Genomic DNA, 11952 nt, shown 5'->3' with positions numbered 1-11952 from the left:
AATTCAGTCAAACTGAAATCCAAAACAAAACCATAACTTCAACTCGTAACGCCCATACCAACAAAAATGAGATTCACACATAAAATAACACAAAGGATTGAGCAAATCCACACCTCACCTGAAAATTATAAACTACACCCCACTTTTAACCGCTAACAGTTTGTCCAAAGGAAGCAACCTCAAATAAACCCACAAGGGAGAACATAGGACTACGAAGAATTTACTTTTTTGAAAATGACTAAACATAACTGAAAAGACTTCATCGCTCAATCCAAAATGCTATACAAGTACAGAAAGTTTATCTTAAGAAAAATTTGAAAGAAGAAGTGGTACTTACTCTATAGGAAAGTAAGAAAAACCACAATTCAAGCCCAAAATAAAGAACTTTAACTTTATGGATCAAGAGGATAAAGACCTTCTTACCAAGAAGGATGTCCAACAATACCAAAGATACAAACCTGAGAAAACTCTCACCCAAACTTCAACTTTACCAACAACATTCTTTTTTTTTATCACTACTTGTTGGCAACATTAGAGTTCACCGTGAATTCTAGTTTCATCAACGAAACCATAAAACCCAATTTTATAACAAACCTTCTAACCCACTGTTTCTCGTTTTTAGAAATAAGGCTTCTTCCTTCTATTTCTATTACTTTAATATTGAAGACATAGACCTTTGTTTTAGAATGCATTGTCTTTTAGTTTGTGATGTCCTTTTACTTACCAGGTTTTCAAGAGGAGACATGCCTAGAAACGGGCCATGCAGCTTAATTCCAACAAGGAAAGTATTTTGGGAGGCCAGAAAGTTAAATAACATAGTTGAAAACACCTTAAGGTAGATGAGCATATGAACCCTAGCCCTCACATTTTCTTAGTATGCTTTTGAGAGGGAAGGGCGAGGTATTCTCACCCCAATCTATTAGGAGGTTTCAACCTTATGTTTCTAACATTACAAGAGGAATTCAAAACCAACAACACCAATTCTTTCTTGGTCTTTTAAAGCTTTTGTGTAGATTGTACTACATGGTATAAATCATTTTCACCGGTAAAGAGAAAAACAAATTCAATTTTCAACATAAACGTGCAAAGTACTACCTCCGTTTTTTATTATGTGCAACAACGGAACACTTGCGTCTCACAAATAATACCCTTCCATAATTTCCATTTCACATAACACATATAATATTCTTTTGTCACCCATAATAAGAAAAGGAGATAGTAAGAGCTTTAGAAATATTTTAAGAAATGGAGAAGTCTATTTTAGAAGATTACCAGAAGTCATAAGGCAATGTGAGGAGCACCTGAAATTGATGTAGTTCCTCAAAACAGCTGGTTAATAATTATTGACTTAACACCTTGAACAATGTGTTGGAAACCCTGGAACATTTTGGTAAAAACTTATCAATTCATATCTCCAATTCCAGAATTGTTAAAAAAAATATAGAGAGATGACATGTTCTCTTTGACTAGTATTAATTGATTCAAAGTTGTTTTTTTCAACTTAAACTACTTCTCTATCTTTAAATGTTTGTCCTATCTAATATCTATTTGGAAACAATAAGAGCTAATAAGATCCTACATGATTTTGTTTTAAAGTATAGAAAAACCAATAAATTACCATATTTCATTTTCATTAAAATCTCTTAGGATTCCAATGACACAAACAAAAGAAAACGGAGGGAGCTTAAACTAATTTTGCTAACTCAAACTAAAATAAAACTACTTATTTTTGGATTTATTGCCTTATGGATTTACAAATTGTAAAATTTATATTTAAATCAACAATGAAATTTTACGATATTGTAATAGATTTTGTCCCACGTTTATAAATGAGAGAAAGGTACATAGGAAGAAAAGTTATTAAAGCACAATTCTTTTGGTACCAACAAAAGCAAAACTCTCAACTCACTCAATAGTTTAGACTTGGATTATTATTGAAATTAACTGATACAAATTATAAGTTAACAGAACAATAGTTTAGAGTATTTTTTATTTACTAATTATGACAATAATGAACTCATACAAAGTATTAGTATAAGGTAATTTTAGCTCGGGTCATTTCGGATATGATTTGTTCAAGTCACGTAATTCGGGTTCAAATTGGGTCGGGTCGAAATCAAGTCAGCTACACTTTCATGTTGGGTCAATTTGGAGTTGTTTTTGGTTCACAAGTTGGTCAGAATTACTAGGTCTACACACTACTCATTCTTTACCACAACCCCCCCCCCCCACCCCCACCCCCACCCCCACCCTCCTTTCAAATGCATTATTAACACAGCAAAAGAAAGGCTATTTGTTTTATTTATTTATTTTTTTCAATTTTTTTTTATTTTTTTTATTTTTCTTTTTTGACAAGATAGTTCAAACAAAATAACAAAAACATATAATTTCAAACTAATATATATTTCTATATTGAAACTAAATTCTCACAAATAACTTTGCAAGAATTGCAACAATGAAAATAAGTGTTGTTACCGTGAAGATAGATTTATATGTGTTCATACAAAAGAAGTTGAAAATTTTATTCTCTTAAGCCAAACCAATTGTAAATGCTTGTTATAGTGAGATGACCTAACACAATTGTAAACAAAATCATAAACAGTTTTGCACATTTTATTCATTAATCTATGAAAAGTTCAGTCCATACCTGGAGATATGTGTTATGACTTTCCGCGTTTGGAGAAGGAATATGTTCACAAGCCAATGTTAGGATTTTAACACCATCAACTAATACCTCCAAAATATTTTTAATCATTGACCAATCTTCACCTCCATCTAGACATCTGCTTTTCACCAAATCACAATCTCTAATGGTCAATGACTTTAATGATGTTGGCAACTCTGGTATCGAGTTCAAAGAATTGCATCCCTTGAATTCTAAATCAACAAGTGAAATAAGATGGTAAAGGGAAGGCAAGCTCTTTAACTTCGGGCAGTTCATGACCTTAAGCTCGTGAAGGCAAGGTATATTGGCTTCCAATCCTTCAAATTCTTGAAGCTCCACCATGTTATGCAATACCAGTGATTCAAGTGAGCGAAAACAGCCAAAACCATTTATTGGTGCTCCACAGAAACTCGGGCTCAAATTTACTAAAGAATTAAATTTTTCAAGATGAAGGGTCTTAAGATATGGAAGTTGTCCAACCGCAGGTATGTTGCAGCAAAATTGACATTGCACTAACTCGAGTTTATGAAGCTTGGTGACACTATTAGAAAGCCATTGCGGAAATGAGGGAGCACTGTAACCTACTAACTTCAATTCATTCAATTGGTTATGAGGTTGAAGGCCTGAGAGAACTGCTTCTGCATGCATTTGAGGCTTTTTTTGTCCATATGAATTCCAGCCTTCGAAGAAATGATTTATGAGATAACATGGCTTCTCTAGCCTCTGCCTCATCAGTGACATTTTGCAGATTAATTATCTTGATTGATCCTTGGATATAATTCATACTCTTCAGCTCTGAAATACGATATCCCTTCTTGCTACCTATAATGAATACGGGAAGAGTCTGGAGGTTGACAAGGTTCCCAATATTGCGTAGCATAGCTTCCATTTTTTGTATATGACATCCATTCCAATCAACAAACGAAAGGTTAGTTAACATGCTGAAGTTCATGGGTAATTTTGGAATTTCAGGGCCAACTTTTAGCTTAAGAATTTGTAGGGTGGATAGGTTAGCAAACTTCTCAGGTAATTTTTTTATATTTGTGTCTGAAATGTCTAGAAAGCGAAGGTGCCTCAACTTATATATAGATCTTGGAAGGTCAGTGATGTTGGTTTTATTTAAGGCTAGTACTCTAAGTTTCGACACTTTCTTGAAAAAATCATCAGGAAGATGGCTTATTTTCCCACTTTGTTGGTGATTAGGTAACAAAAGCAATGTCCTTAAGCGCCCAAGTTGCTCCCCTATTTCATCCCAACGCTGGAGTTGCTTATTGCAAGACAAGGATAAATGACATGTGTACTTATACCGCTGATAAGGACTAGAAGGGCATTCAGCATCCATGCGGACAAATGTTTTAGAACCAGGAATATGGGCAAAGTCATGAGAAATTTTATGGATTTCATACCTCATCAAACCATGGCTGTCAATAGCTTGTGGTTGAATGATAGATCTTTCCAGTAATTCATTGAAAATTGTCTGCCCGTTATTCTCAAATCTCAGAGCATGAGGTAGAACTAGCCGTTCACCAATCCATAAATGAATCAAATCCTCCCTGCAAAAAGCATAGTCGTGGGGGAACAAGGAGAGAGAAAAAAAACACCACCTTACTTTTGATTCAAGACCCATGAAGCTTGATTTTAAAATCGGCAGAATTTCTTTTACAAATCCTGGCCAACTCCACAAGTCTTCATGAAGGAACCTTTGATTCTCCTCCCCAATGCCTGGCAATGACCAAACCAAGAATTGGGCAATTAATGGCAAACCGTAACATTTACTAGCCAAGTCACTGCTCATAGAAGGCCAAGGTACGAAAGAGTTGCGAGAAAGCATAAACTCATGACGGATCAGGTCTTGACAATGTGTCTCTGACAAGGGCTTTAAATAATGGACAGTAGTTCGAGCCATTCTTCCAACTCTAGGACTGAGAGTGGTGATGAGAAGCTTTCTCCCAGTTGTTAGATAAGAAGTTTGAAAGTCACGCCAAACAGTTGAGGGAACTTCTCCAAGATTGTCCAGCATAATTAACCACTTATCACAGTTTAGGAGATGAATCTCATAGTTTTCGAGTTTGACCCTCTTCCTAGAATTGAGCCTCTCTTGAGAATAGACCACAACAAGCCTAGAAATCATGTCTTCCTCACAGAAATTGTTGCCAGACATGGAAGCTCGTAATATAAGAGGGAACTTGGCTTGTACATCCTTGTGATTGAGGATGTAATCGGCAAGTGCTGTCTTTCCAATTCCTCTCATGCCTACAATAGAAACTCCATTAGAACCATACTTCTCCCACTGGGTTAACTCTTCAATTATGACTTGGACGTCTGGTTCCCTCCCTATCAACTGGAGATGTTTGTTGGAGTTACTAACAGAATCCGAAGGTGGTTGAATTTGTTGATTTGAGTTCACATGTTCCTTCAAATTATCTATTATTCCAGCCATTTTCTTCTGCAACTCATTTATTTTATGAGGCTTGATCCAGTTTTTAAGTGATAGCATAATATGACACAATGAGCTGCTGGATGATACTGATGGTTTCAGCTTTCTGATCTCATGCTCAATCTCTTCAATAAGATCATCTGCTTCATGACAATAGTAAGCTAATTTGTCTGCTTCTTGTCTATGGCTGGAGTCTACTTTATGCAGCAGGTCTAGGGCTTCTTCTGTACATACTTCTAGTTTTCTCAATGCCAAATCCATGTCTGTCACCTTTTGGACCTCATCACCAATGACATTAAAAACCGGATCCCATAATTTCTTGAATACCTCTGACGCAAAGGCAGAAAGAATTAAATCACCCATTATTAGATAAGATTTCCTTTTGCCTCAAAGCCTTCCTGAAAATAGCAATTAAGGAAACATTAATATTGGTAAACAGTTTGTTATTCGGAGTTTTGTAAAATCCTTAAAAGCTTGCATACACTACAAGGGATGTTGTATAATGATTTATAAATCTTACCGGTCATGTAAAATCTTCAAGCTATATAGAAAGATGAAAAAAAAAAAAAATTGAACTTTCAATGGAGTATCAATGATCACAGCAATGATCGAATTTGGGTTAGGAAAGTAACCGACAACAATTAAGCGGCTTGGCCAAGAACCAATGTAGAGATTAGAACAAAGAAGATAGAAGACCCTTCTCTTATAGTATCATTATCTTCAAGTAAAGATTGGAAACAAAAAAACATATTTGACACTATTTACCCAACCTAATTTGACTAATTTTTGTGATTTATACTTGCAATAAAATGGCAAATGTTGGGCAATCGGGTAAAACTGCCTTCATCTCTTAAAAGCTTGTCACAATTGTAAACGGACCCTCTGAACCAAAAGGTTAACCTGATGGTAAAGACCTAGGAATATGTTTTATACTAAACCCGTAACCTTTGTAACATGTAACATGTAACATGTTGGCCCTTGATACAATGTTAAGGACCATCTCAACCAAAAGCTTAAGCTAATGGTTGAGAGTCTCGAGACTAGTAATATGTTTTATACTCTATCACAGTACTCCTCGTACAATTCTATTTCATTTTCCAGTTTCCAGTTTCTACCCACCATTTACGCATTCAAATCAGCTACAAAACAAAGTATCTATTTTTCTTGGGTAGTAAAAGAACTAAGCTAAAAGAAGCTATGTTTGAGAAATGGAGAAGTAACATCTAGTCCTGATTTCCTTCCATTGGGTATGGAGTTTTTCTCTTACCTGTATATTAAACAGCAGGAATATTTTCGATTACAAAATTAATACTAGTAATTGAAACAATTTGTCTGCATCTATAGCTTAGCTAATATATCCCATAAAAAGGAAAAAAATAAATAAAAATTCAACAGATTGGGGATTTGCAGAAGTAATACATACCTAACTGAAGAGATTCACGACCTATCCGAGCTGGTGAAGGGAAGGCTGATTGAGAAATAAGAACGATTTGGGACTTCCTCAGATCTTTCTCAGTTTAAATCTACTCACATTCAACAACGGAGTGGAATAAATGAGTAAGAATTTGCTCATTCTCTACTTTCACTGTACTCTCCCTAAGGAGTTGACCGGAACATTGGTTAGGTGGGAGTGGAATTTAAGATAATGGAGGTTGGTATTAGGAATGAGAATTTGTTGTTTTTTATAAAATTAACATCAATATCTGATACAGTATTATTGCTGAGAAATAACAAAAAAATAAGCAAGAAAGTTATTATTAGTGCTTAAGTTTGTTATTAGTTAGTTAACATGAATTGTTAGTGGAAGTTTGTTAGTGGATTACACGTCATTTCCCACTAGTTTATAAATACTGTAATAAAAGTAGTTGGAGGATATAAATGAAATCGATCTTCTTTCCCCAAATTCATTTCTCTTCTTCTCTTTCTCTCTCTTCTTTCTCTCTCTTAACCCAGAAATTCGCCATTGGAGGAGCTTCAAGCTCACTCCTCTATCATTGGTATCAGAGCCGAACTTGCTGTTTCTTCAGTAAGAGATTCTGGCGCCTCCGCCTGTTACGAGAAGAGTGGCAGCCATGGAAGCTCAGCTCAAAACCTTAGAACAACGATTGGATGATCAAAATTCCAAAATCGAACAGAAATTCGAGGAGATGTTGAAGATGATGCAAACCTTACAAGCTGAGAAGGTTTCAACTCCTTCGAATTCAATTCCTTCGAATTCAGAGCCTTCTTCTCCTACCTCTTTTAATGGAAGCTTGAACAGGTCCAATCCAACCAGGACCTTAGGTATGAACCCTAAACTTGAGTTTCCGAAGTTTAATGGAATGAATCCTCGTATTTGGGTCAAAAAATGTTGCAAATATTTTACACTTTGTAAAATCGCTGATGATCAAAAGGTCGATTTAGCTTCTTTGAATATGATTGATAAGGCTGAGAATTGGGTCATGAATTACTTGTCGATTAGGAGATCTGTTGTTGTTGATTGGAATGATTTTGTAGTTGATTTGTATGCTCGATTTAAGGATGATTCTGCTTTGGATGTGGTGGAGCAATTTAATCGATTGCAACAAACTGGTTCAATTGAAGATTATATAGATGAATTTGAGAAGTTGAGATCAGTTTTATTGATGAATAATCATATATTACCTGATTCATATTTTTTGGAAAGTTTTGTGGGTGGCCTTAGACCTGCTGTTAAGCCATTTGTTAAGGCCTTTAAACCTCTAACAATTACTCAGGCTGTGGAATATGCTAGATTGCAGGAGCAGTCATTGAGTTGTACTTCTTTTTCCAGCTTCAAACATAATAAACCAAACACCTATCCTACAAAAACTCAAACCTCAACCACGACACCCTTAACCCCAATTAACCCAAACACATTACCCCCACTCTTACCTACACCAAAATCTAGATCTTCCTTTCCTGCTTTGACTCAAACACCTCACAACTCTAGAAATTACAGACACATTCCTGCTGATGTCAGACAGGAGAAAATAGCTAAAGGCCTATGCTATTACTGTGACCAACCTTATTCTAGGGATCATCAGTGTCAGTTTAAGAAGCCTCAGTTGTTCACAGTAGAAATTCCTGCATCCAAGAATATGATGAGGAGATAGAAGATTTGGAGTTGGTTGATGAATCTGTTTCTGAACCTAGGATTTCTATGAACGCACTTGCTGGTAATCATTCCTTTCAGACTATGAGAGTTTTGGGAAGGCTTAATGGCAAGGATTTGCATATTTTAATTGATTCTGGCAGTACACATAATTTTGTTGATGTAAATGTGGCACAAAAATTAGGGTGTACACTGGATAATATCCCTTTGCAAACAATATCAGTGGCTGATGGGAACAATATTCCATGTAAGCTAGGGTGTAAAGGGTTTGCTTGGGAAATGCAAGGCCATACATTTGAGACAGATGTCCTTTTGATTCCCTTGGGCAGTTGTGATATGGTGTTGGGTATTCAATGGTTAAGACTGTTGGGTCCAATTCAATGGGACTTTTTGAAGTTGAGAATGGAGTTTAACTTGCATGGTAGGCATTTTGTTCTTAAAGGTGTACCACCTCAGAAGCTGTCTGTTATTGAAGGCAATCCATCAGTGAAACTCTTGGATTCTGCAGCTCAGTTGTGTCTCTTACAGGTTGCTGAAAATACTGGTTCAGTTATGCAGTTGGAACAGGACAATCTTAATGTCTTGACTTGTTCAGAGTTTATTACTCTTAAGGAGCAGTATGGGGTTGTTTTTGAGGAACCAACTACTTTGCCTCCTGAGAGGGGTGTTTTTGATCACTCTATTCCCTTGATGCCTGGTAGCACTCCTGTAAATATTAGGCCCTATAGGTATCCATTAAAGCAGAGAGACATCATTGAACAGCTTGTTCAAGAAATGTTGGATAGAGGTATTATTCAAAATAGTTCCATTCCATTTGCCTCACCAGTGGTGTTAGTGGGGAAGAAAGATGGGACATGGAGGTTGTGTGTTGATTATAGGGAATTGAATAATAGGACTGTGAAGAACAAATTTCCTATTCCTGTGATTGATGAGCTTATTGATGAGCTGTCTGGGGCTGCTGTATTTAGCAAGCTAGATTTGAGGGCTGGTTATCATCAAATGAGGGTCCATGCTGATGATGTGTATAAGACAGCTTTTAAGACTCACACAGGGCATTTTGAGTTTTTAGTTATGCCTTTTGGCTTAACTAATGCCCCTGCTTCTTTTCAAGGGTGGATGAACCATGTGTTTAGGCCATTACTTAGGAAGTGTGTATTGGTATTTTTTGATGATATTTTGGTGTACAGCAGTTCTTTACAAGATCATTGGAAGCATTTGGCTGAAGTTTTTGAACTTATGAGAGAACATTGTATGTTTGCTAAGGAAAGCAAATGCATCTTTGCTACTTCTAGGGTGGAATATTTGGGTCATTTCATTACTCAAAATGGCCTAGAAACTGATCCAAGGAAGGTGTCTGCTGTCAGCAGCTGGCCAGTTCCTGCTAGTGTCAAGGAATTGAGAAGTTTTCTTGGTTTAACTGGTTATTACAGGAAGTTTGTTAAGGGTTATGCTATTCTTTGCAAGCCTTTGACTGATCTTCTTAAAAAGAATAGCTTTGTTTGGAGTGATCAAGCTCAGCAAGCTTTTGAAGCTCTTAAGCTAGCTTTGGTCACTGCACCTGTTTTGGCTATTCCCAACTTTGACAAGTTGTTTGTTCTTGAAACTGATGCTTCGAAAACAGGAATTGGAGCTGTGCTTATGCAAGAAGGGCACCCTTTGGCATTTATCAGCAGATCTTTGGGTTCAAAGTGGCAGAAATTGTCTGTTTATGACAAGGAACTCTTAGCTATAGTGTTTGCTGTTCAGAAGTGGGAGCAGTACTTAGTTGGTGCTCATTTTGTTATCAAAACTGACCAGAAAAGCCTTAAATGGTTATTACAGCAGAAAGTGTCTACTCCATTTCAGCAGTTTTGGTTGTCAAAACTCATGGGTTTTGATTATGAAATTCAGTATAAAAGTGGGAAAGAGAATGTGGCTGCTGATGCATTATCTAGAGTTCAAGGTTCTGAGATCTTGTTTTTGGCTATTACAGTAGTGGATTCAAATTTGGGTGCATTGATTACCTCAAGTTACCAGTTGGATGATAACTATTTAGCCCTTATTCAACAGTTGCAAAATAATGTGGCAGTTCATGATTTTAAATGGGACAACAATTTGCTTAAGAGAAAAGGGAGAATTGTGGTTGGCCCTGACACTCAACTCAGAAATAAAATACTTTCTTGGCACCATGAATCTCCGGAGAGTGGACATGGGGGTAGGGAATTGACCTTGAAAAGAATCAAAAAGTTGTTTTATTGGAAAGGCCTCACTAAGGGACTCTTTTCTTTATATGGTACTGATCTGTTGCTTTCTACAGCCTACCATCCTCAGACAGATGGTCAAACTGAAGTTGTTAACAGATGCTTAGAGACTTATTTGAGGTGTATGACTGGTGATCAGCCTCAAGAATGGCATAAGTGGTTGCCTCTAGCAGAATGGTGGTATAATACTCATTTCCATTCTGCTCTGCAGCTTACTCCTTATGAGGTTGTGTATAATCAACCCCCTCCATTACACCTTCCTTACTTAGCTGGTGAAGCTAAAAATGATGAAGTTGACAGAAGTTTACAGAGAAGGGAAAGGATGATTTCAGAATTGAAATTTCATTTGAGAAGGGCACAACATAGAATGAAAACTCAAGCTGACAAACATAGATCAGAAAGAGTCTTTCAGGTAGGTGATTGGGTCTGGTTGAAGCTGCAAGCTTACAGACAGCATACTGTGCAGAAGAGATGTAACCAGAAGTTGTCACATCAGTTTTATGGACCATTTCAGGTTGTGGCTGCAGTTGGGAAAGTTGCTTATAAGCTTAGACTTCCAGCAGAAGCAAAGATTCATGATACCTTTCATGTTTCTCAGCTTAAAATGTTTAAGGGACAGTTGCCAATGGTTGCTCACATTCCACCTGTATTCCAGGGGCATAGTGTTGATTGTGATGACATTAAGCCTGCTGCAATTCTTGACAAGAAGATGGTTAAATTTCAAAACAAGGCTCAAGTTCAATATCTGGTGCAATGGGTAGGGTTTCCTTCCTATGAGGCAACTTGGGAACCTGCAGAGTATTTGGAGCAGAGGTTTCCAGAGTTTTTTCTGACCCAGACTTGAGGACAAGTCTTTTGATGGGTGGGAGCTATGATACAGTATTATTGCTGAGAAATAACAAAAAAATAAGCAAGAAAGTTATTATTAGTGCTTAAGTTTGTTATTAGTTAGTTAACATGAATTGTTAGTGGAAGTTTGTTAGTGGATTACACGTCATTTCCCACTAGTTTATAAATACTGTAATAAAAGTAGTTGGAGGATATAAATGAAATCGATCTTCTTTCCCCAAATTCATTTCTCTTCTTCTCTTTCTCTCTCTTCTTTCTCTCTCTTAACCCAGAAATTCACCATTGGAGGAGCTTCAAGCTCACTCCTCTATCAATATCATACGCACTACTGACTTTGATACCATATAAAGAGACTTATTTGAGATGCTAAACGAGGGATAGCGGAAGTGATTAAAGTTTTCCTTTCGATTTTTATTTTTTTTTTATTTCGAAAGATTCTGAAATTGATTTTTTACCCTTGCTCTTCATCTGGCTCTCTACACCAAAAGAAAGAAAAAAAAAAATCAAACTTCTCATTTCTTTCATTGTTGTTTATTTGTCAATTTATGTCTTTCTCTTTATCCAATTTTATTTTTGAGTTAACCCAAATATGTCCATATTGATTTCCAACTCTCATATCCTTTTCCATTCTAATTAGTGTATGGCCCGA

The 11952-nt window shown here is 36.5% G+C and overlaps 1 protein-coding gene across 1 annotated transcript; it reads right to left on the bottom strand.

Moving 5' to 3' along the window:
* Positions 1 to 3272: 3272 nt before the first annotated feature.
* On the bottom strand, positions 3273 to 6677 carry LOC145564899 (putative disease resistance protein RGA3). The gene is made up of 2 exons (XM_081625062.1): positions 6526 to 6677; positions 3273 to 5500 (listed from the first exon to the last, which is right to left on the bottom strand). Exon 2 carries the CDS (start codon positions 5463 to 5465, stop codon positions 3273 to 3275), a length of 2193 nt encoding a protein of 730 aa, XP_081481188.1. The 5' UTR covers positions 5466 to 5500; positions 6526 to 6677.
* Between the last annotated feature and the right edge of the window lie 5275 nt (positions 6678 to 11952).

The sequence above is a fragment of the Chenopodium album genome, chromosome 10 (assembly GCF_948465745.1).
Source record: "Chenopodium album chromosome 10, dcCheAlbu1.1, whole genome shotgun sequence".
Classification (NCBI taxonomy): Eukaryota; Viridiplantae; Streptophyta; class Magnoliopsida; order Caryophyllales; family Amaranthaceae; genus Chenopodium; species Chenopodium album.
The sequence above is the reverse complement of the archived record's forward strand: the minus strand, read 5'-3'. Positions and strand labels throughout refer to the sequence as shown.

Coding starts and splice junctions, on each gene's coding strand:
- LOC145564899 (XM_081625062.1), bottom strand. CDS start 5,465: ATGGGTGATTTAATTCTTTCTGCCTTTGCGTCAGAGGTATTCAAGAAA.